This window comes from Glycine max, chromosome 1 (genome assembly GCF_000004515.6).
Source record: "Glycine max cultivar Williams 82 chromosome 1, Glycine_max_v4.0, whole genome shotgun sequence".
Taxonomy (NCBI): Eukaryota; Viridiplantae; Streptophyta; class Magnoliopsida; order Fabales; family Fabaceae; genus Glycine; species Glycine max.
This window is the reverse complement of record NC_016088.4, coordinates 14126440-14151924: the sequence shown is the minus strand read 5'-3', so window position 1 is coordinate 14151924 and position 25485 is coordinate 14126440. Positions and strand designations below refer to the sequence as shown.

Here is a 25485-nt window from a genome sequence, read left to right as displayed (position 1 = left end):
CCCTCCACTAGAACTGATCCACAAGAAATGTACCCTCTCTTGTTCTCAGTCAAACCCAAGTAGATGTACCCTCTACTTGTGCCACAAAGGATGTACCCTCCAATGTGTTAAGACAAAGATCTCAGGATGTTACAGAAAGTGTGGACGTAATTTTCTCTAAAACTTAAAAATAAACTATCCTTTTTTATCTATCATAATAATTTAATAAATGATTTTATATCCCAAAAACATTGAATGATAAAATTTTAATAAAAATATAATCATTTTAATAAAATATTTGTATTATTTTTTTAAAAAAAGTATTATTATTAATTTTGAGAAAACCTCCTTATCGTATCAAAGTTCGTTTTCAGCCTAAAATATACATGGGGCAACCCTGTGAAAATATTGATGAATCTAATGTGAAGGTGATGCATACGCGCGGGTAGCAGTATCTAATCAAAGTCAATGAAGTGACTTTGGGGTTAACTTGAAGCAGCAAAAAGAAAGGAATAACAAAGACGGAAGCACTATTTTCTTGACATTTTCAATTATAAACGCACTTCAGGAACCTTCCCAGAACTCTTTGTTGGACCCTTTTCTTCTTGAATTCACACGCGTTGAATTTGTTCAATATTTAATCTAAGTTCATTCATTCGTTATAGGTCTACAATTCAAAGGGCCTCTCATATTCCTCATTCCCATTTCCCATTTGCGTTCTCCGATTCAAATTGTTTCAATATTCTCCTCTTTGTTCATCATCATGCTTTCGTTACGGTTACTTCGCCTTTTCTCTGTTCGTTCTACGTGTAACCAAGCTCCCATTCTGCAGGAAAGCTATAAGGTGTTTTTCGAATTCCCCAATCTAACATTTTCTTTCTGCATTATTTATTTTCTCACTTCTAATGTATTTTGAGTATTTCTTTTACTGTAATATACTAATATTTTATTTCCCACTTTACAACAAGATGTTATGTTTAGGTGTATAAAGAAACTGGCTTACGATCGTTATCTACAGGTATGTCATGTCCAGCTTCATCTTATTAGTTGTTTTATTTCGTGGTCGTTCTTGATTCGCTTTCAACTTGAATTACTATTATTATATAGAGAGAATGACGTGAGATAGCTTGAAATTATTGCAAAACCACAACCTTCAAATGAATTTAAATATGAACTTAATAAAGTAACGCTACGTAGCATTAATATGAAATAATTGTCGTGATTGTCATGTATAGCTTCTAGCTTATTAGCTTACTAGTAACATTAATATATGTCCCTTCGCAGAATCAACTAATGTAATGCTATTAAACTAACTGTTGGCTAAAAATATACTATTAAAAAAACTATAATGTTAAATTTAAGGAAACTACTTATGCATCTTCTAGGTATAATACAGCGTTTGTTTTGTAGCATTAGAGTCAAACAACTCATATCATAGTTTATTTGGTGATATTATATTATGCATTCTATGAACCTATATAATAGGATATTCTTTTGTTACTCTTGATATTGTTACAAATTATTCATTAGCTTCTCGATGATTAATTTTCGGTGATAGTTAAGTATATTTGTAACAAAAAAGGTATATACATATCTTGTATAACAGTATAAGTAATTAATAAAAAGAAATCTTGTTGAAGAAAAACTGACAAGGGTAAAAATTGACGTGCCAGCTCGCAGTGATTACGATTAAGAACCCTATTAGTATACACTACACTCCACGACTGTATTTTTTTTCAAGTGCTCTTTCTGGGAAAAAAATGACAACCCAAATTATAAGTTTGTAACATTTTCTCTGTGGAAATTATGGCCAATCTCTTTAATAATAGAAGAGAAAGAAAGTAAGAAACACATTCTATACGGAAATCTCAATTTTCATTTTCTCTTGTAAATTCAGAAACCCCAACACGCTCTGTCGGTGTAGGTTCGGTGAAAATGAGTTCAAGAGGAAAGCAGGGTGCCATCGTTTCTTACCAAAACGTCGTCGTAATGAGGCACGGCGAGCGCTTCGACAACTTCGAGCCGTCATGGGCGGCGACGGCGGCGCGGCCTTGGGACCCGCCGCTGGCCGAGGCCGGCCGGAAACGGGCGTTCAAAACGGGCCTGAGGCTCCGAGAGAGTGTCGAGTTTCCGATCGGGCGCGTCTTCGTTTCGCCGTTCCTCCGCTGCCTCCAGACCGCCGTGGAACTCGTGGCATCTCTCTCCGATGGTGTTGCCGTTAAGCCTTCCGAAGTCAAGGTCAGATTGTTTTTATTCTCAACTTTTTCTTAGGCAAAATGTCAAAAAGAATGTTGAATACCGAGCAATCCGGACACATCGAAAATCCATAAAACTATTGACAAAAAAAAAAGTTTATTTTTTTTATTCTGAGCTTGATCCAGTTTTTTTTATTTTTATTTCATTTCTTTTTATTATACACCGTGTAAAATTTAATGATTTAAATAATTTCTTAGTCTTTAAGCTTTATAATTCTCTTAAAAAAAATTAGTTTAGTCTCTAATTTTAGTTTGATAAAAGGTGAGAAATTGAAAATTTAACTAAAAATTAGAAGAAAAAGAATGAGAAATTTAAAATTTTAAACTAAAAATAAAAAGAGATTAGAAATAGAAAATTCTAGATAAAAGCAAATTGATAAAAAGATTTAATTGTAACATTCAAAGACTTGTTTGTAACAATTACAATATTGGGGGATTGTAACATGATTCCTAGTTGTAGTTAGTTTAGTATTTCTTGTCTTTCTTTGTCAAGAATAGTTGCAAGTTTGCAATTTTGTTTGATTGTGTAAACTGCAGGTCTCTGTCGAGTATGGATTGTGCGAAATGATGAACAGCAAGGCTATCCGTCCCAATGTTGCCCCCAAAGATGGAAACATGGGGTTTGATGTAGCAGTTTGTGAAGCCATGCTCCCAGCTGAGATAGTGGATAAAAATGTTGAAAGGATGTGTAAAGAGGTATAAAGGACTTCAAATTAAATATAATAATTTTTAAGTATGCATCCATGCTTAACATTTTTTACTCATAAAATTCAGTTGCCCCAGTGGGAAGAATCAGTTCTGCAAGCAGGGGCAAGATATCAGCAGTTAATTAAGGACCTTGCAGATAAATACCCTACTGAGAACTTGCTGCTTGTTACACATGGTAAAAATTTCAATTCATATCCATGTTAGGAAAATCAGTTATATAATGTTGAATTTCTAGGTTTAGATATCTGAAAAAGCACCTTTAGTTGTAGTTTATTATTTTGAATTTAATTTCTCTGCATTGTTAGCTTAAAAAAAATTTACATTGTGGACTAATATGATAATAACTTTTAAAATAGTTATTGTAAAACCAAAGAAACTTATCATACATAACAATTTGTATTAAATGATATTGTAGAAACTCTTTATAATATCGGTGCATCATCTATTTAATTGTATTTTTTTTTTTACCTTTTTTGCACTCATGATCACACTAATAGTCAGCAAAATCAATTTAAAATGAAAGATTTAATTCAATTGGTTGATCAAGTGTATTAGTTGTTGTAAACTCTTGGTATCTGTCTTCGATTCTTACCGATAAAGAACACATGAAACTGTTTTAGTACCTTGGAGAGTTATGTTTGGAGAAGCTACCTTGGATTTGAAGTATTACAGAGTAATTTTCCATGTTGAAATGTAACTAAATTAAACATTTGCAGGGGAAGGAGTCAAGGTAGCTGTTTCTTCATTCAAAAAGGATGCTGAGGTAAATGAAGTCGATTACTGTGGATATGTGGAACTTAGACGTCCCATGTTCATGAAAGATCACACATTTGCCGCTGGAGAGTTCGATTTACTTACAACTAGTGGTCAAACTGGCGTAAGCTATTTCCTACCACGTCCTTTGGGAAGTGACACCAACCAAACTTTACCATGATCAAGCATATACTCGTGATTCTCACTTCAAGTTTGTGAGCTTTATACTTGAGTGGTGTCTGTTTCAAGGTTTATAATTAGGTGAATTAAAAAAAAAACATGTTAATTAGGATTTAACATGTATAGGAACTTTTCAAATGCTAGGAGAAAATGAAAGTGAAAATCTACATGTTCCTGATTCGGATGTCATAATTTCAGAATATTTCCATAGAAAATTAATATATCCTCTCCTTAACATGGAGAATGGAGATTAAAGTCAAGTAAAATATCACAAAACTTTCTTAAAGAACAAATATATAGCCCGTTTGGTTGTAAGTTACACAAGTACTTCGCTTTCGTCAAAGTAATATATAAATAAGTAGGAAATGACGTATTGGCGTGACCAAGTTGGGAAAGTTCAATAATGACCCAAATGCAAGAAACTCGGCTAAATAAAATATAAAATTGAAATAAACCACATTATCTGCTGATAAAAAATCAAATAAACCAAATTATCAAAAAAATAAAAATTAAAAATATAAACCGACATTTCCTTCAAAATAGATTATTTATGTATTGCGGTAAGAAATTACAACTAAATCATTAATAAAACAATTGAAATAGTGATCATAATAATTGAAAATAAAAGGCCCTAAAGATGAACCAGAATTATATGAAGTACATGACGATGAATCAAATCTGCAATATATTTTTCATTTGGTAAGATTTGGGGAGTCTAGAAGATGATGAAGATAGTCATGGGGGTTTATAGTTTCATAACACCTATTCTCCATGCTAACTCACATGTTCTTTTAGTCCTAGTCAGTAGATGTTATATATAAATATTCAATGAAAGAGGTAGGATGCAGTTGCTTCCTCCCAGCAACCAAATATTGTTCTTCTAAAAATCTGAACATTTATTAGTTATATTTTCATTATTTTAATTTATATGAATTTAAATATGATGCAAGCAATACTTGTGGGGAGACCGATATTTTAGCCCTTGTGTACCTCTAGTTAAGGTACATTAGTCCCATCCGATGGACATTTCAAAGGGAATATACGAAATTTTACTTTCTCTTGTTAATCCCAGAAACTCTTTCATGTAAGAAGAATGCACCAAACAGCAAATCAATTGGAAAAATAATCTCTTTTATTGAGGGGTCAAGTTAGATTCCACTTCATGAAACAATGGTACCAATGCGAGTACTAAAAAACGTGCTGACTGACTATATTCAATTAAAAATTAAGTAAATAACAGATGACCCAATGGATAGTTGATGCACCAAATGGGCTAGGTAATGCGAAACCTGGGGGCAAAAACTGAGAAAATCCATCAGTTGAAGTTTCTGACAACCATAATATGATTGCTGACTTGTGCATGAAACCTTCAACACTTCCAAATACCATCCCATGAATGTTTATTATAATTATTGTTGTATCCACCAGGGAACCAACCCACCAGAGGTATCAGCACAAGACATGGCTGAGTCTATTGTCATGAATCATCCATATTCCTATCCAAATAAATAAGCTATTTTATTTCATAGAAGAGCTATTAAAAACCCATGAACAACAATATAAAAAAATGAGAATTAATGTCAGAACTCAGAAGGTCAAGAAAGACTATGTTGTCCTACTCCTAATAAAAGTTGGAAAAGATATTTCTAGAAGGGGATAAAAGGTAATACATTCTTCTATCTGTAGCTCATTAATGACTATGTATGGAATGAGTTCTGATTGAGTTGTAGACATGTCCAAATTATATTTACTAATATCATAGGAGGCGTTTATTTCAAGTCTTGTGTTATATTTCCAGAAATATTATGAGGAGGAATGTTATTTCTGGGTATATTTAAAAATGAGTTTGGTTACATTTTAATATTTATGGGAATATCATTTTCCAATCCCTCCGTGTGGGAATAAAAGTATGGTAAAAATGGAAGTTATAGTATTCCTTGGTATGTAATATTCCCATGTTACATTCCCAGGAATCAACTTTTACTCCGTGAAACAAATGCACTCTTAATAATGATGCATTTGCACAATAAAAGGTGTCAAATGCATTAACACATTAAAGCACATACAAATTTCACGAGATGTCAAAGAAAGGACAGAAGATTCCCCCATATTTTCAAATGTCTAAGCAATTCATCTCCCCCATAACCATTCCACCCTTTAAAAATAAAATGACATTGGTGAAAGATAGTCTCCATCCCAACAGTTCATTATTTGCATTAAATTTTAGGGGTCTTGCTAACAAATGTTAATACAGAACTGACTTAAAAGCATTTAATACCTTTCATTAAATCCTTTTAATTACTTCAAAGTTTATACTTTAAAGAAGAAAATATAAAAAACTGCTGCGATTTCAAGATATTATATTTTTATTTAGTCCTTTCTACTTTCATCTATTATGTTAGGAACTTCTTTCTAAAGTAAGAAAAATAGAACCCACAAGAAAAAAATTGCACACAACAGGGAAAAACTGAAATAACTTTGTTATTGCTGAAAGAGAGAGAACAAACTAAGAGACAACGTATACAAGTATACCTCCAAAGGAGCTTTATCCTTTTACAACTGGCAATAGTCCAGTAACTGTATATTTCAAATCCTCCCCTCTCACTGAAGAGAAGACTCTTATTTATAGGAGTTACAATTCTCCAAATAACAGAACTAACTAACTCTCCTATCCCTCTAAGTGTTTGTTACAACTTTTTGACCCTTTCCTTTTCTTATAATAAACCTGCAAACCCAAACCCTTTCCTGCTACTGTTGCTTGGACTCAGTCCTAACAATACCTCCTCCCTCCGAAACAACCTTGTCCTCAAGGTTGAAATCGGGAAACTGATTTCTGATGATAGAAATGTCTTTCTAGGTAGCTTCTTCTTAAAGTTTGCCTTGCCAATGCACCAAAACTTGAGGGATTTCCGTGCCTTACTCAGTAACTATGCGACTGCCAAGAATTTTGTCAGGTTTGTAGTTCTCAATGGTGCCCTGCAACTCTGCTGGGAGGTCTGTTTCTACAGGGGATTGCCTGCTGCAGCCTTTTTGAGCTAAGAAGCGTGGAAGACAAGATGTATGTGTGCTTGTTCAGGAAGTTGCAATTTGAATGCTACGGCTCCAATTTGTTGAAGAACCAAATAAGGCCCATAGTATTTGGCTGAGAGCTAATGATGTAATTTGGTAGGCATAGAGGTTTGTCTGTGAGGTCTGATCTTTAGATAAACCCAATCTCCTGGCTGAATCTGAGACATTTTCCTACACACATTAGCGTAATGAGCCATCTGATTTTGAGCCTTTTGTAGATGGAACTTTAATTGTTTCAACGCTTCATCTTTGTCCATTAAATCCTAAGCAACAACTTCTACAAGAGTTTCCCCAAGTACAAATTTAGTAAGAGAGGTAATGGTCTACCATATACTACCTCAAAAGGAGAGAAGTGTGCAGCACTTTAGTAGCTAGTATTATACCAGTATTCTGCCCAAGGAATAAAGTCTGCCCAGGATTTTGGCTGTTCTGAACTGAAACATCTGAGATAGGTTTCTAAGGTTCTGTTAAGCACTTTTGTCTGCCCATCTGATTTTGGGTGATAGGTTGTGCTCATCTTTAAAGCAGTTCCCTGCAATCTGAATAATTCTTTCCAAAAATGACTCATAAAAGTAGGGTCCCTGTCACTGACAATAGATATAGGCACCCCATGCAACCGAATTATTTCTTTAACAAAAATTTCAGCTATAGACCTAGCAGACTATGGGTGCTTAATCACAATAAAATGCCCATATTTGCTTAACCTATCCACCACTACTAGTATAGCATCAAACCCTGTTGACTTCGGCAAACCTACAATAAAATCCATGTTGATTTCTTCCCAAATAGCGCTTGGAATTGGCAAAGGTTGCAGTAAACCTGCTAGAGAGGATGCTTGATATTTGCTTCTTTGGTACACATGACACGCAACCACAAACTCTGATTTCTCCCTTCATTCCTATCCAATAAAGCGATTGAGCGATTCTTCGATAAGTTCTGTATATACCCGACTGCCCTCCCATAGGATAACTATGAAATTCCTGTAGTAACTTTGGAATCCACAATGAAGAAGCTCACAGGACCAGCCTCCCTTTGTAGTATAATCTGTCATGCTCCAGGGTGTACTGAGGTTGTGAATCTGGATTCTCCTTCAATTCTTCTCAGATTTTAGCCAACGTGGGATCCTTCTAAACTTCGTCATCAATTTCTGTTGTGTCTTGCTAGAAAGGTCTAGAAATGCCCTGCAATTCTTTGTCTTCATCTCTTCTAGAGATAGAGCATCAGCAACCATGTTTGAAGCCCCCACCTTATACACAATGTCGAACTCATACCAGCAACTTGGCAAGCCAATTTTGTTAGTTCTGAGTTGTAATTCGCTGCTCAAGTAGATATCTCAAACTTTTTTGGTCAGTGTATACAGTAAATTTCTGACCCAGAAGATAAGGCCTCCAATGTTGTATGGCTAAGACGAGCCATCAGTTCCTTTTCATACACAGATTTAGAAAGACTTGAATCTGCCAATGCTTTGCTGAAATAAGCAATTGGCTTTCTGTCTTGTTAGAACAGCTCCAATTCCCCTCCGAGGCATCACATTCTATGGAGAATTGTTTTGAAAAATTAAGCATGGATAGTACTGTTGCTGTGGTAACAGCTTGCTGTAATTGTATGAAAGCCTTATTACTATCCTCATTCCACTTAAGATTTCCTTTGTTTAATAGATCAGTCAATGGGCGGGCTATCTTCCCAGAATTGCAAATGAACCTTCTGTAATAACCCATCAGTCCTAAAAATCCCTGATGATAACATCTCAGCCACCTGAGTTTCTATCTCATTCTTCTGTAAGTGAGGTTAACGATAAGGCCTCACATTAACTGGACCTGTGCCAGACTTAATTGGAATTCAATGATCAACCTCTCTAGACGGTGGTAAACCCTTAGGTTCCTGAAAAATTGTAGCGAGCCCTGTCAGCACCTGCTGCAACAGACTTTCTTGGTTCGTTAAATCAATTTGTTCCACGTGGTTGCTTTCAGTTACCCACAGCATGAACATCATCTCAACCTCCTGGCTAGCTATTTTCTGCTGTGTTCTCAAAATGATCATTGTCTTAGACAAACCAAGAACTCCCTGAATCAACACATTCTGATCTTGATGGACAAAAGACATACTTAGGGTCCTCCAATTCACCTTAATTTCTCCCAATGTTTCCAGTCAAGCAACTCCCAGAATTAGGTCCACTCCTCCCAACTCAAATAGAAAGAAGTCTCCTACCATAGTATAAGCTCCCAACTGTATTTTTAAGTTCTTACAGCATCCTTGAGTGGATTTGTGATTACCATCTCCCAATCTCACTTTGTGGGATCTGTGCTGAGTCCCAATATTTGTTTGTCCCTGTAATTCTCCCCTAAGCTTCATGGTTTGAGGCTGGGGTTAGCCCACCTGCGGAACAAAGGACAAATCCATCCACTGGCAAACCGTCTCCAAAACTTCCTCATCTTCCTCATTCCCATTTTCATTTTCTAATCTTGTAATCTCCCCGTCTTCATTAATCTGCTCATCCTCAGCCAGTATTACAACTCATTTTTTTCAAGACAACGGTGCCCTGGCCCAAAGGCCAAACCACAGTGATAACAGCGCCCTAAGTCCCTTGATTTGACATACTCAGCATAGCGAAGGGTTCGAGATCCTCTGTTTCGCAGTCCCAAGAATCCTGGTTTGGCTACCGAAGGCGTAGAAGACATTTTGCTCTCTCCTTGTAGATTCCGAGTCCCATCAGTGAATGTTCAGGCATTATTGGTACCACCAAACGCCCCTAACCGCGATACAGCTCCGTTGCCGCCTTGATATCTGAAACCCACACTTGTACTCCAACCCTGCAAATTTCCAAAACTTTGAACCTGTTTCATCGAATCTTCAATGTTGTGGGCAACCTCCATGGCTCGCACCAGTTCCTTTGAGTCGTGTGGACAGACTAGACTTTGAATGTCTTGACTCAACCTAGCCAAGAAATACACAAGAACTTGGTCCTCTGCACTTGGTTTGGCTCGAGCAATCAAAAGTTCAAATTCTTGGATGTACTCCTCAACCCCTCCGGTTTGTCTTTAATGTCACCAATCTTTCATATACTATTCCTCACCCATTTCCTCCAAACTGCCACATCAGTGCAGTGCTTCCATGATCTCCAATAAATGTTCTTGGACTTCTGGCACCAGAACTGGAACCAGTGAATAGTGTTACTGATAGAACAGGACCAGAAACAGAGGAAAAGATTATATTATTATGGTGGTGCTTCCAACACCCAAAACAGAATCCAAAGTGAGTTTTGAGGTCTCACCACCCTCCACTTCCTACTCCCCCATTCTAACTTCCCTCTAATTGACTATATATAGTTTCTTAACTAATTAGTAGGATCAGCTACCTTACTATTTGTAGGTTGCCAATCCCTAACAAATTTCTGACCCGAATAACTGGGTTTCTACAGATTATACCCCTGGCTATTACTCAAGGGTAATTTTCCTAAAACTTTGTTCTTATCCTCTACTCTTCGAGCCTTAACCATAGCTTCCATCAAGTTCTTTGGTTCATGAAGCCTTACCTTAGTGCTAATCTCTTCCTTTAATCCCTTGAGGAACACTTCCACCAGAAATGGCTCCTCCAACCCCTTCACCATTCCAACGCACTTCTCAAATTGGCCTATGAATCCTTGCATTGTCTCTTCTTGTTCCAGTGGCAGCAACACTTGAAAAGGATTTCCTAGGCTAGAAGCTTGAAACCTTTAGGTGACAGTAATCTTGAATCCATTCCAAGAGTGGTTTGGATTCCAAGATTCCCACAATTGGAACCAACCCAGAGCTTCCCCATTCATCGTGACCATTACAACCTCCAACTTGTCCTCTTCCCTTACAGTGCGCAACCGGAAATATCTTTCGATCTTTGTCAACCAGCTCATAGGATCATCAGCACCGAATATGGGTATTTCCAAATTCCTCCACCGATTGTCCTCATGTGTCGTAGTGCCCTCATCTCCTCCGCTCGACTCAGCTGTGTGAATGTTCGTAGTGGGAGATTTTTTCTCCCATGCCACCGCCAACCTTTGTATCATCCTGATAACACTAGTAAATCACTGATAAAGAAAATAGAAGAAAACAGAGCCAAACACCAAGAACAGAGAGTAAATCACTAAGAATCTTTATTGCTTATAGAAGAACTCAGAACAGAGAATTACAACTGAAAAAGGTTTAACTGAATCCCAATTCAGTTGAACTTCTGTACCCAACTCTAACTGAACCCCAATTCAGTTAGTCCCAAATCCCAATATGCCAAAAAATTCTTTACCATCAGTTAGAGCTCTTATTTATAGTACTCTTTAACTAACAGAATTTAGTTAGTTATTCCTATTACTGCCAGGCTTCCTAACATACACTTTGGTAATAAGAGGTTTAGACATTCTCTTGACCCTATCAATACTCCCCCCCAAAAAGAACCACCTTGTCCTCAAGGGGAAATTGAGGAAAAACCTCTAAAGTCTGAGTAGCTGACTCCCAAGAGTTCTCACAAGCTGGTAATTGGTTCCATTGAACCAAAACTTCCAACTTTCCCCAAGCATCCTCTCTCCATTGAAGAATTTCAGCCGGCTGAACCTGTAGTTCCATTTCTTCAGAAAGTAAAGGAGGTAGTGGGTGAGGGTGCAGAAGAGGCTTGAGTGACTTTTTCAGCAAAGATACATGAAATATAGGGTGAATTTTAGCATGAGCCGAGAGCTCCAACTTGTATGCTACAGGACCAATCCTTTCCAGAATCTTATAAGGCCCGTAAAATTTAGGGGATAGCTTTGCTACTGGTCTTCTAGCCAAAGAGATCATCTTGTAAGGTTGAAGCTTCAAAAATACCCAATCACCTACCTCAAAGTCAATCTGTCTTCTGTGTTTATTAGCTTGTGCTTTCATCAGATCCTGGGCCTTTAAAAGATTCTGCTTTAACTCTTGTAAGACCACATCTCTGGCTACCAGTAGCTGATTCACTACATCAATCTTGGAAGTAAAAGTGCACCCTTTAATCAAAGTAGGAGGATCTCTTCCATATAAAGCCTTGAATGGTGTCATGCCAACATAAATATTGAAAGTAGTATTGAACCAAAATTCTGCCCAAGACAACCAATCAACCCATTGTTTTGGCTTTGGACCCACAAAACATATGAGATAAGTTTCCAAACTCCTATTAACCACTTTTGTTTGTCCATCGGTTTGAGGATGGTATGCAATGCTATACTTCAATTGTGTTCCTACTAATCTGAACAATTCCTGCCAAAACTGACCGAGAAAAATCTGATCTCTGTCTAAAACTATAGAAGCAGGAAAACCATGGAGTTTGACCACTTCTCTGACAAACACAACAGTCACATCCTTAGCAGAAAAAGGACAACTTAGAGCATAAAAATGAGCATATTTCGTTAACCTGTCTACTACCACAAAGATAGTGTCCTTTCCCCTGGATTTTGCCAAACCTGAAATGAAATCCATGGAGATATCTTGCCACACTTGAGTTGGTATCAACAGTGGCTGTAAAAGACCTCCAGGAGCCAAGGTCGAATGTTTGTATCTCTGGCAAACGTCACAAACCTCCACATACTTTTTCACATAATTCCTCATGCCCTCCCAATAAAAAAAAAAAAACTAGATACCCTTTTGAAAGTTCTGAAGAAACCGGAGTGGCCCCCAGCAACACTATCATGGCATTCAGCTAGAATAAGAGGAATTCTATTTTAAGATTTTGACAACACTAATTTTCCTTTGTACAACAACCTCCCAGCTTGAAATTGGAATCCAGGGTGAAAATTAGGATCCCCAGCCAGATCCTGAATAACCTTCTGCCATTTTGGTTCCTGTTGCACCTCTTGAAACCAATCCTCAGAATCAGCTAACTGTATTACAGAAACAGCAGCATACATAGCCTTTCTGGAGAAAGCATCGGCAACAGGATTTTCCTTGCCTAGCTTGAATTGGATCTCAAAATCAAATCCAATGAGCTTCACAGTCCACTTAAACTGCTCCTCAGTAAAGAGCCTCTGGTCTGTGAGGAATTTCAAACTCCTTTGATCAGTCTTGATAACAAAGTGTCTCCCCATAAGATAGTGTTTCCATTTCTGTACAGCTTGCACAACTGCCATCAACTCCCTTTCATAGATTGACTTCAGCTGTGCTCGAGGGGAGAGTCCTTTGCTCCAAAAAGCCAAAGGCCTGCCCTCTTGCATAAGAACAGCCCCTACTCCTTTACTAGAAGCATCTGTCTCCAGAACAAAGGTTTTTGAAAAATCGAGAACTGCTAATAAAGGCAAACTGACCATGGCAGATTTTAAAGTTTCAAAAGCTAGAGTAGCTTCTGGTGTCCATACAAAGCTATTCTTTTTCAGTAATTCAATCAAAGGCTTTGCTATTTTACCATAGCCTTGGACAAATCTTCTATAGTAGCCTGTCAGTCCTAAAAACCCCCTCAAACTCTTCGAATCTTTAGGAACTGGCCAGGAACTCATTGTTGCCAGCCTGCCACCTTGGATTTATCTGCTGCCACCCCCGAACCAAAAATGATGTGGCCAAGATACTCTAAATTGGGCTTAGCAAAACTGCATTTCTTTATGTTGGCAGTTAAAGAATGAGTCCTTAAAGCTTCTAACACTTGCCTCAAATGATCCACATGAACCAACTCATCCTTGCTATAGATTAGAATGTCATCAAAAAATACCAAGGCAAATTGCCTAAGGAATGGCCTCAATACGTCATTCATAAGGCCTTGAAAAGTTGATGGAGCATTGGTAAGACCAAAAGGCATGACCACAAACTCATAATGCCCCTTATGTGTCCTAAAGGCTGTTTTCTCAATATCTGAATCTTTCATTCTGATTTGGTGATATCCAGCCTTCAAATCCAATTTAGTGAAGATAGTAGCTCCACCAATTTCATCCAAAGGCTCCTCTATTATTGGAATTGGAAATTTATTAGGTATGGTTATCTTGTTTAAAGCTCGATAATCCACACAAAATCTCCAGCCCCCATCTTTCTTTTTGACTAAGATAATAGGGCTAGAATAAGGACTTATGCTAGGCCTTATGACCCCTAATTCCATCATTTCCCTAACCATCCTTTCTATCTCATTTTTCTGATAACGAGGATACTTATAAGGCCTCAGATTGGGAATATAAGCACCTTCTGTTAATTGGATGGCATGATCATGTCCTCTTATTGGAGGTAACCCTTGAGGATCAGCAAAAACATCCGCAAATTCTGCTAACAAATCCAGAGCAGCTGCAGGAATTTCCACTTTTTCAATGGCAGCCTTAGTAGAAGATTCACAATGAATCATTAATCCTTCTCCTTCCCCCTTCAGAATCTGCATCAAAGCCCCTAAAGAAAGTGCAGTTCTTGTCAATGCAGGATTTCCAGAAATCTTAATCAATTTGCCTCCCTGTTTGACAGTAAGTTCCAGCTTGCCAAAATCAGCCTTGATTTCCCCCAAACCAGCTAACCAATCCAACCCCAAAACAATATCCACCCCTTTCAAAGTAAACAAATAGAAATCTTGTTTAATTTCGAGTTGCTGCAATTGGAACTTTAAATTGGGACACTTTCCTTTGCACCTCACTTTATGGTCATCTCCCACCTCCACAAGGTAAGAAAGAGTATCTTGAACTCTCAAGTTCAGTTTATCCACCAATTCTGTAGCTATAAAATTGTGGGAAGCCCCACAATCCAACAATATCACAATAGAATGGTCCTGTAATAAACCCTCCACTTTCCAGGATTTTGAAGTGGTAAATCCAGACATAGAGCATAATGATAATTGCAAGGATTTAAAAGTTTGCAAACTGTCTTCTGGTTCCTCTTCCTCTACCTCTTCTTCTTCTGCTTCTAGTATTATCATTTTGAATTGCCTATTTTTGCATCTGTGTTCTCTAGTAAATGGCCCATCACATCTAAAACATAGTCCCTTTTCTTTTTTCTCCCTCATTTCTGCCCCAGTTAAATGCTTAAATTCTCCACTCCTATTCCTCCCACTTTCTACAATTTTGCTTTGTCCTGTACCACTCCCTGTACTACTCACAGCAGAAACTTCATTCTTCTTATCATTTCCCAATTTAGACTCCAAAGTAACAGTTTTAGTGTAGGGACTACTTCTAGAATAACTAGAAGTTCTAGCATAGCCATAACTATTCCTCTTATTAAGCAACACATTCTTTTGTTCTATCAATAAATCTTTTTGAATGATTTCCAATAAAGAATGTAAATCATACAATTTTACCTCTACTTGCAACTCTTCCTTAAGGCCATTCAGAAAAATTCCTCTAACGAATTCTTGATCAATAGTCCTCAATGCTCCCACATACTTCTCAAAATCTTCCACAAATTCCTCCACAGTGCCTGTTTGCTTGAGAAATAGCAATTGTTCAAACGGATTTTGAATCATGGAAGGTTGAAATCTCCTCACAACAGCAAGTTTGAACCTCTCCCAATTTGGATTTGGATTGCACCTCTCCTACCCACCATTGATACCAACTCAAATCTTTTCCCTCCAAAGCCATCACTGTCGCTTGCATCTTTTCATCTTCAATGACATCTTTCAACAGAAAATATCTCTCCAATCGATGCGTCCAGCCAAACAAATCTTCTCCAGCAAAAATTGGAATCTCCAGCTTGCGCCACTTCTCCCTTCGATTCGTATCCTCAAGATGACCACCACTGCTGCCAATTCCTTCAAGAATTGGACCTCCCTCACGATCACAATCTCGATTTTGGCCAAATCGCTCTACAATCTCTGTGATTTGTTCCTCGTGTTTCTTCGCCAGAGCTTCAACAAGCTCCAATCGAATCCTCATCACACCCAAGACAAAATACGAAGTGAGTTTCAAGGTCTCACCACCCTCCACTTCCTACTCTCACATTCTAATTTCCCTCTAATTGACTATTTATAGTTTCTTAACTAACTAAGAGTTAGTTCTAACTATCTAACAATTAGTTATTAGTTAGTTATCCTAGCTGTCCTAACTAACTGACAGCTAACATACACCTTTCCCCCTTCTATCAGTTACCCTCCATGTTGATGACGCCAATTTTAGCTTATCTGAAGGCTCGATCTTCTGTACTTCAAAGAATTTTTCCTGTCTCGCCAACCATCCAAGTGGGTCATTACCTTCAAAAGCAGGTAATTCAACCTTCTTGACCCAAGAACGAAGAGGAAAATTTTTTTCTTCCTTGGATTCTCCAATCTCCTCCAATTCTTCCACTGGTTTCTCATTTTTATTCACAGAATTGTCCTCCTCAATATATGATGACTTCTTGTTTTTCATCTGTAACAGAAAATCTTTGATGTAGTTCATATCAAACTTTAATTCCACCAGTTGCAGTCCTTGCTCACTGACAGCTTTTTCTCCAATGCTCCAACCCAATTGATGATCCGGCAAGTCAGACCAACTTGTTAGGAACTTCTTTCTAAAGTAGGAAAAATAGAACCCACAACGGAAAAATTGCACACAACAGGGAAAAAAATGAATAGCTTTCTTATTGTTGAAAGAGAGAGAACAAACCAAGAGCCAAGGTATACGAGTATGCATCCAAAGGAGCTTTCTCCTTTTACACTGGCAATAGTCCAGTAACTGTATATTTCAAATCCTCCCCTCTCACTGAAGACTCTTATTTCTAGGAGTTACGATTCTCCAAATAACAGAACTAACTAACTCTCCTATCCCTCTAAGTGTTTGTTACAATTTTTTGACCCTTTCATTTTCCTGTAAAAACCTGCAAACCCAAACCCTTTCCTGCTACAGATTGTTGCTGGGACTCAATCCTAACATAGTAATTCATACCCTTAGAAAATTTGTTAGCAAATTCAAAATTCTTTGTAACAGAAACACCAACCTTTATTTTTCTTCCTTTTGCAGAGTTAAACAATATTTTAAAACTTACACAGAAGCTGTATTTTACACTATTCAATTTGGAGATATATTTTCTTTATATAAACTAAAAAGTAAAAACATATGCTTACTTATTCTGCGTTCGTGGACGTAATCCAAGTTTTGCTCTTAAATTTGCTCCTGCTTTCATGAGATCTTCCACCTATATGCAATAATATAATGTACATGAAAACCAACATGAAGGGAAGCAGATCCCACAATTAGGTGAAAAGAACATCAATAGTTCTCCTGACATCTATAATAACAAAACATTCCACCAGTCATTTTCACATCTTCTATTGCAAGTTTCCAACAACAAAACCATCTTCAAAATAAAAAAATGGTAAACAGCAAAGTACAAAATGCAATCTTATGATAAAAACTTCCAATTTAACTTCTTTCATATCAATCATAATCATCTGTAGTATCATACATTTCAAACAGCCAAGTAACAACTATTGGGTTATGGATATGATACTTAGGTGCCCAGAGGGCAAAGGTACCAAACTACCAATTACTAGTATAAAGGTTTATGCACTACATAAGGTTTGCCCACAACAAAATGAAAACAGAAACTCTGCATTGACACAAGAAAGTAAAGAAAATATAACATCATATCTCCATAGTACCATGAAAGTTGCAGAAAGAAAAAAATGAGGAAATGTTCAATGTTGGATGCAGAATTGATCAACTAATTAAGAACTCAAATTTAGTTTATTATAAGAAAAAGAACATAATTAATAAATACAAGTTAGCATAGTTGAAAAAGAGAACTGTGGAATTAAACTAAAAAATAATGAACTATATGATATGGCTAATGAAACACCAAAAAACAAGTTTACAGCATTTTGTCATGCACCAAATGCACAGCTTTGCCATGTGAATGTTGAATCTGTCAGATTCATGTTTTAGAAACATTACACCACCCAAACAGATGTATCAAGAAGCCTCTAAAGATTGGATTCAGATACAGGAAAGTATAAGTACACTTCAATGAGAAAAACAGAAAGTGACTGTCTCAGTAATGACATAATCCAGACAGTGGGCTCCCACAAATTTTGCCTCTAGTCTCTACTCTCTACTTTATATATTCTGAATAGTTTGTCTTTTCTCACTACCATTATGTGTTTTATACTTTATTCTCTAAACTGCACCCTGATTTTAAAGAAGTTTATTGCATGAAAAAGCATAAGTGTTTAACTGTTTAGGTGACATAGCAACTAAAATGCTTTTGATACCTTACATCAACAGAATCCAACCCTCTTGCTTCATGTTATTTTTTGCATTTCAATAAAATTCATCAATACCTTTACATTCATGGGAAAAACATAATCCCAGTTGGCATACTTCCAGCATGATCTAAGTTGTAGCTTTATGTGCAAGTGGATATCCTTCAGTGTTATTAAATAGCAACCATGGCGCCGCCATGGCAGAATGCTGTGGCGGATTTTTTGCCAACTGCCATAGGCAATTTGTGAAGGGAGGCCCACCACGGTGGCACCATAACGCACAATGACATGTTAATATGGCAGAATTTCGGCCTTCTGCCATGTTCTACCATCCACTATTGATAACACTGATATCCTTAACCCTACCTCTAACTTTTTGTCAGTACTCACTACACATGCCTAACACATTGTCACAATACTTTCATATTAAAAGTAAGACATAGAAAAACTTTGGTTTCTTGCTTATTATGTCTACACAGTATTTAAGTCATTAACACTTTGATAAAAAAAAAAAATACCAAGGACATCATATTGGTGCTTCTTTCTCCCTTACTTAACAACCTAAGGAATACAAAGAACTGAAATATATCTGAAACTATGACTCTATATTGTGTAAACTGCAAAGATTCATTTAGAATTGACAAGTAATTCAATCTCATGTGAATTTAGTCATAATGAATTAATGATAGCTCTGTTCACCACTTCACCTAAAATATTTCTTTTCACTGTTCAACCGCATGAACTCTGCACAAAAAGATCAACAGCAGTTCAATTGGGCCTCACTTATTCAACGAGATACTAGAATATATTCAACTAAGCCAACTTAACCATCTTGGTCATTTTGCATATTTTATTAAAAATCATATCATTTGTCAACAATTTTGCAAGTGGTGTTACTCATAAAAGAATCAGGCAATTAATCAAGAGCTGGATTAGCATAACTGGACTGCCATGGAAGCCATGGTAGAACAATGCACTGTCATGAATCACAGCAAACAAAATATGACCAAACATTAATAAGAGGCAACATCACATGTGCAAGGCATTTTCAGTAGTTTAAAAAAAAAAAATTTCTCTTTGACCAATGATTTAAACAATGGAACTAGCAATGTCTCCCAGTTCAACCTCAAAATAACCAAAACACAATAGTTTTTTCCAACTTTAACTGTATACAGGATTGTCCTCTTTCAAGCTCAAACTTCCTTGGTAACTTAAACTACTGTCTTCTCCAAAGAAACCAATAAGCTATAAAACATTATGCAGGATTTCTCCACTATAAAGACATTTCGTCCACACACAACTTCAGTCTACAAGCTACAAACCCTCTGTTGACATCTCACTCACAACATGAAATCCACTGCCTAATACACAACTTTCAAGAACTCAAATGACAATTCACATTGCTCAACCTCCCTTGTTAACTCTTTTTTTTTTTAATTGACAAATATTAATTGTTAGTTTTATTAGCAGCGGAATTCTAACCCACGACCTCTTCCCACCTCCCTTCTCCCTTCTCCCTTCTCCCTTCACCACTAACCCAACCTTATAATTTATAACCGCTTCCCTTGTTAACTTGAATAGCTTAGAAACAGAACTTCCTGCCATCACCAACCAATAAACCAAAAACAAATCAAAACCCATTTCAGAATTCACTCTTCATAATCACATAACACCATCCATTTCTTTCCCCACTAAAAACTATATTTTCATCCACACCCACCCTCACACCCCAAGCAACAAATTTATTTTTAATTCAATGCCCAAATAAATAAATAAATATGTATTCATCCCGAAAGAGATCACAGACATAAAGAGAGTTAGAAAACAGAAAATGGAATGAAGATGAGAGCAGTAGTACCCTGTGGATGCCGTTAGCTTGGAGGAGTAGAACGGAGGCGGAGGCGGCGCTGCTGACGAAGAGGGAAGCTACAACGAAGGCTTTGAAAGGCATGAGGCGCGAATCGCCTCCGTGCCCTTTGGCGAAGGTACGAATTCCCAATCCCATTTGAGCAGCGCTGGCCACTCCCCACCACCATTTGTTGCCACCGTCACTGTTGCCACTGCCTGCGGCTTCCTCCATCTTCATATTCTCTTATGATTCTGGGTTCACTAAATCACCAGCGAGGGCTTCTAATTCTATCTACCTTGGCGACATTTACCGGCACCAATCGGAGTTTTTCACCACTTTAGCAAAGCTTAAGCTTGTTGAGATTATTATATTATTACATATTTTCTTTAAAAATACTTAAATGTATTATTAATTAAACACAATAAATTATAACATTATTAATTATTTGAAAGTATTAAAAAATGGAAAGAAAAAAAAAACAGGATCAAAATTCGGGTTTGTATTCTTAACCTGATTTTGACAAAAAAAAAAAAAACAAGGGAGGGGACTGAGATTCAGTGTGTCTGTAACAAATTCTCACCCTGAATAACAAAAATGTCTAATTAGGTAAATAAAATAAAAATCTCGAAGACCTTTCTTGAATAGTTAGAGAGCCTAATGAAAACACAAAAATTACTTTTTAATAAAGTGTGAATTTTAGAAAATAAGGTCACCGGTATTTTGGAACTTCTTAGATCCAAAGACCAATAAATTCGTTTTTCTACTAACGATCTCGACAAAATAACAACACAACTATCTAAATTATCTTTAGGAAAGAGTACTAATCAATCCTCAAAAAAATTTGTGTTGGAAAAACCAAGAAAATGAGAACTATACCCTTTACAGAAACTTCACAAACAGTTTGAGGACACAACCCTGTAACCAAATCTATAAACCAACATCTTGGAATCATAGATATATTCTTTAGGAGAACAAACTTCCGAACCAGATAACTAGAACAAATAGTAGACATAGAATCCAATATTGATATTGAGTCAAATTCTAGGATAGACTCTCTGAATCCTAGACAATTATACAACCTAAACTGGCTAAGTTCTGATAGAACCAGTTTATACAGATACAGAAGAATGGATGACTTCCATCTTCCTGATGGGAGACAAAGAGGTATCGAGTCGAAAAATGCTAAATACAAAATTAAAAATAAAGAAAGAAAAATAAGAGGATAAAAGTAAAGCAAATAAAAATGAAGTATAATATAATTCAGGTAAGGTGGCAGAGCCTCCTAGTTAGAGTATATTATATTTCAAAGCAAATATCAGAGTAGGCAAAAGGAAGGATCAAATTTAGATGGATAGAAGGCACTCCTCAAGTGGACATTATAAGTTATTTCATTTAAGAAAAATATAGAATATGATGAATCTCGAACTTTTTTTTAATAAAAGAAAAACCTTATAGGTTTTCTGGATATTAAGCCTAATATTGAAGATCACTAACAGCCCACACTCTTTGGGTCTTACAAAGATCTTACTTTGAGTTTTCTAACATGTCTTTCTTTGTTGAGAGTAGGTTTTCTAGTATTAGAGGCTCTAATTGAATACCTACGAGTTGGATTCTTCTTTCTACAGGGGTGTCTACTAGGCGGTCTGTACTGAGGCATTTTCCTTCTAATTACTTTGTGGTATTGTTGTGGAGTGTAAATCTATTTACACATTTATGAATCAGCCATTTTTATCTGTTTGTTAATGGCTATGTTGGTACATGTATCTTCCCTTACTTTCATTATGTGTTGGATTCTAATAGTCAGATTGTTCATGACTGTGTCAATTTGGTCGTCATTCCAACTGTCTCTGATTTTTTGTCCTAATTTACCTGGGAGTTTTAGGAATAATTTTTCTCCCAAATTGTGACTAATTGAGGAAATTGTGTTTGTTTTTATTAAATGGGAAAAAATCTTGAAATTATTAAGAGGGTTTTGTTTTAGATACTCAATTTTTTTTAGGATAGTTACTCAATTACTATCTTGTAGTTATAATTTTTTTCTCTATATTAAAAATATCCCCTTTACTTCTTAGCTTATCCAGTTTTGATCTCCAAATTTTACTTAATATGTAATTTCGGTCTCATTATAACACATTTAGTTCATTACTTTAAAAAAAAACTCACAATTTTGATCTAATTTTTAATTTTGTCTACTTTTTATTTTTATTTTTATTCAATTGAATCTTAAATCTAACATATACATTTAAGGTATCATCAATAAATGATTCAATTAATAAAATATGAGAAATAAAATAAATAAATAAATGTAGACAAAATAAATAAAGGAATCTTCCTAGGGTATTTTGATACATCTAAATCCTATAAAGTTTTCAATACATGGACTTTAGTTGTAGAAGAATCCATCCATGTTAAATTTCAATACATGGACTTTACGTTCGATAGAAAGCTATCAAATCTTAAGGATGATCTTGCAAATATGCAGATTGGTCCATCTATTGCACCTAATTTATCTCTACAAATTCAAATTCAAATTCAAGTGAAATTTGAATAAAAATTCAAATTTCCCTCCAATTTTGTGTGACACTTAGGCTATAAATAGAGGTCATGTATTTGCATTTTGCAACTTTGATTTTTGAGAAATTAGACTTCAAAGTTTAGACCTCATTCTCCCTCTTCTCTCTCTCTCAAAATTTTGTTCTCCTTTCTCCTTCTCCCTCCACTCATCTTCTCCTACCTTCAAGCTCTTATCCATGCTTTCTAGGGTGGTGAGCTTGTTCTTGACTCATCTTCTCCTTGAAGTGGCGTCTCCAATCACCTTTCCTCCTTCTCCATTCCATTGTCATTGATCTTCAAGAAGCAAATGACTCCATTGATGAAGAAGATCCAAGGCCTACAAGCTCTACATGGAGCTACATTAGCTAGTGGATCTAGAGTTTGGAGCATCATCTCAAAAAACTCAGGGGGAGCAAGATCAAGCCAAGCCAAAACTCTCTACTCAGTTTGAACCTAGCCAACCTATACTTAAACTACCAATCAAAAGAAAATACCCACCTCCACCATCATATGACCCTAAACCCTCAGATCAAACCAAGAAACCCAAAAAATAACCACTATTTGACCCTAAACCTATAGATCCTAGAATAACCCAAAAGAGGAAGGAACCAAACTCTAAGTTTGAATCTGAATCTCAGCCCCCACCAAAGAGACCAACCATAAAAGTCAAACACCCTTAACCTCAACTGCACCTATCTCACCACCCAAAACAGCCTCACCATCCAACACACAAGAATTTGATCTTGAGATTCTTGATACCCAACTCCTCAACCCTCACCCTCTTTAGCACTTCCTCCACAAACTCCCTAAGATTGACCTAAATCGGCTTGTTCCCCAATGAACAAGTGCTCGCCCCCCATTGTAGTTACTTTTTGTGCATTTATGTCTCAAGGAAATTTCAATGGGGGTTTACCGAAAAGTGCACCGGATCGTCAAGTATTTAAAATGAAAATGGATGAATCTGAGTATCGAACACAGAGATCTAATGTTAGCCTGAATTAAGTTCAGAATCAAAGTATTGTTGAGAGAACATGTATAAGTGATAATTTTAAACAGAATTTAAATTAAACTTGTAAGCTAAAAACTATTGAATGAAAAGTAGATAAAATGACAGTAGTAGGTAGATATGTTGGGTATTTCTAACAAACAAGCTGATGCATGGAAATATATTTCTCTAATCAATCATGCTCTTGTGTTCTATGCTGTAAATCACTAAACCTTTAATCCCTTGTCAGGCTGAATATCCAAGCTTCGTCCGCAGATCCCTCATGTAAGACTACACCTGATTTAGACAACCCTCTTAGGTTTAGACTAACTTAAACTGAGTTTTGTCCGCAAATCCCTCATGTAAGACTAGACTCAACTCAAGTAGCTTATGGAAGTTTAGCCTAATTTAGCCTAAGCTTCGTCCGCAGATCCCTCATGTAAGACTAGGCCTAAACTAAACAACATTATTGTAACAACATAATTAAAACCAAAACTTAACCTACAGATCCCTCATGTAAGATTAAGTTTCGATCCTGCTTCAATCAAGTTCTAAGGCAACAGTACATTTCCCAATGCTAAAGTCACCTAACTGTGCACACAAATGGGTTATCAGACCAAAAGCATACAAACATTAAGCATTGAATGAAGCATTGAACATAGAAAACATAATAAATTAGATATTAGGTATTTACATCAGTTGTTCATTAGAAATCCCCAACTAGGGTGTTTAGCCAGCCATTACAAACCCTAACAATAAATGAGATTAAAAGTAGAGAATGCTTATTTCTAACACAAGAAGGGGGATTCCTCCTCCTCTTCTCAGCATCTCACACTCACTCTCTACTCAATAATCTCTCTCAAATGACAAAACCTAGGCTTCAATGCACAAGCTACTCCCCTTTTCTGCTTCTAGGGCTCTTTTCCCCAAATAAGCCTGTGGCTGCTCCGGAATTCTGTGCCCTGGCCATTCTGTACAATTGTGTAGAAGTTGTCATCAAAGGTGTACCCTAATTCTGCACAAGACAGGCTTTAAATAGGCTCTGAAATCGTGACACTGCGCTTAGCGCCACCTTCGCGCTTAGCACAGGTAAGTGGAATTGAGCTTAGCGCCAATCTCGCGCTTAGCCTGGCTAAAGGCACCTGCTGCGCTTAGCGCACTGATCTCGCGCTTAGCGCACGACTTTGATGCTGATGCTCTGCCAGATTCTACTTTGCGCTAAGCGCACTGAAGCTGCGCTTAGCGGTGGATATGCGCTTAGCCCAACTGCTGAGCTTAGCCCCAACTGCTACTTTTTGCAATTCAAAACTTAGCCTCTTTTTCACCTGAAAATGCACAGATTTCATCATTAAATTCAATGGAAATGTTCTAGAGACAATGTTAACCATAAAACAAGATTTATTTACAAAATTTACTCCAAAATGACCATAAATTGGAGAACTATACAGGCTTTGGAAAATGATTTCTATACAAAAGTTAGTCGTATAAAGCGACTAACAACAAGGAAGAATTTGTTGCATTGGCTAAGGCAAAAAAGAAATCCTTGGTAGAGTCTAGAAAGAAGGCCAAGCTAGACAAGACTCTTGACTAGAAGGATGATATAGAAGAAGAAGTTGGCTTCATTGCCTATGTGGAAGTTTTTTCTAGGGAAGAGCATAAGAAAAAGTTGGATGAAGATGCAAGGTTGGGTGCCTTGGTAGGAAAGGTTTCTAAAGAAATTCCAAAAGTTGTTATTTTAGAGTCTTTGAAGACCTTGTCTATTGAGGAGGTTCATAAGAAAGCGGCAAACAAGGCCATCATGGTTGATGGTGAGCTAGTGTTTGAGGAAGTGATTGATGAATCAACCCTGGCACAATTTGAACTTAAAGCTAAGCAAGCTAAATGAGAGAATTCAGTCTGTTGTTAAGCATGGAGCTAAATTGATTTTTGCAGATGTTGTTGCAAGGCAAGTAGAAGTTGAAATGGATATCATTCTTGAAGACTTGGACCCAGAAAAGAAAAAAGCTCTTGAAGAAGCTATGGTCTGGTCTATTATAGAAGCTTCCCTC

The 25485-nt window shown here is 36.8% G+C and overlaps 2 protein-coding genes across 7 annotated transcripts; one reads left to right on the top strand and one right to left on the bottom strand.

Moving 5' to 3' along the window:
- The first annotated feature begins 557 nt into the window (after positions 1–557).
- Positions 558–4134, top strand: LOC100780830 (uncharacterized). 6 transcript variants are annotated; one of them, XM_006606899.4, is made up of 6 exons: positions 558–823; positions 961–997; positions 1877–2217; positions 2772–2930; positions 3018–3117; positions 3659–4134. In XM_006606899.4, exons 1-6 carry the CDS (start codon positions 743–745, stop codon positions 3874–3876), a joined length of 936 nt encoding a protein of 311 aa, XP_006606962.1. In that variant the 5' UTR covers positions 558–742; the 3' UTR covers positions 3877–4134. The 6 variants fall into 6 exon arrangements, with proteins under 6 accessions (XP_006606962.1, XP_006606963.1, XP_006606961.1 ...); XM_006606900.4 differs by having other exon boundaries at positions 565–823; positions 1904–2217; positions 3009–3117; XM_006606898.4 differs by having other exon boundaries at positions 566–823; positions 3009–3117.
- An 855-nt stretch (positions 4135–4989) lies between these two features.
- Positions 4990–20258, bottom strand: LOC100777606 (uncharacterized). The gene is made up of 3 exons (XM_041017691.1): positions 19909–20258; positions 16914–16984; positions 4990–5371 (listed from the first exon to the last, which is right to left on the bottom strand). Exons 1-3 carry the CDS (start codon positions 20134–20136, stop codon positions 5353–5355), a joined length of 318 nt encoding a protein of 105 aa, XP_040873625.1. The 5' UTR covers positions 20137–20258; the 3' UTR covers positions 4990–5352.
- Positions 20259–25485: the final 5227 nt, after the last annotated feature.

Excerpts from the sequence above, each read along its gene's own strand:
- LOC100780830 (XM_006606898.4), top strand. The coding sequence starts at position 743 with ATGCTTTCGTTACGGTTACTTCGCCTTTTCTCTGTTCGTTCTACGTGT. Across the intron at positions 998-1,876 it reads CTTACGATCGTTATCTACAG|AAACCCCAACACGCTCTGTC; the intron begins GTATGTCATGTC and ends TTGTAAATTCAG. Across the intron at positions 2,931-3,008 it reads TTGAAAGGATGTGTAAAGAG|TTGCCCCAGTGGGAAGAATC; the intron begins GTATAAAGGACT and ends CATAAAATTCAG.
- LOC100777606 (XM_041017691.1), bottom strand. The coding sequence starts at position 20,136 with ATGAAGATGGAGGAAGCCGCAGGCAGTGGCAACAGTGACGGTGGCAAC. Across the intron at positions 16,985-19,908 it reads AAGCTAACGGCATCCACAGG|GTGGAAGATCTCATGAAAGC; the intron begins GTACTACTGCTC and ends TATTGCATATAG.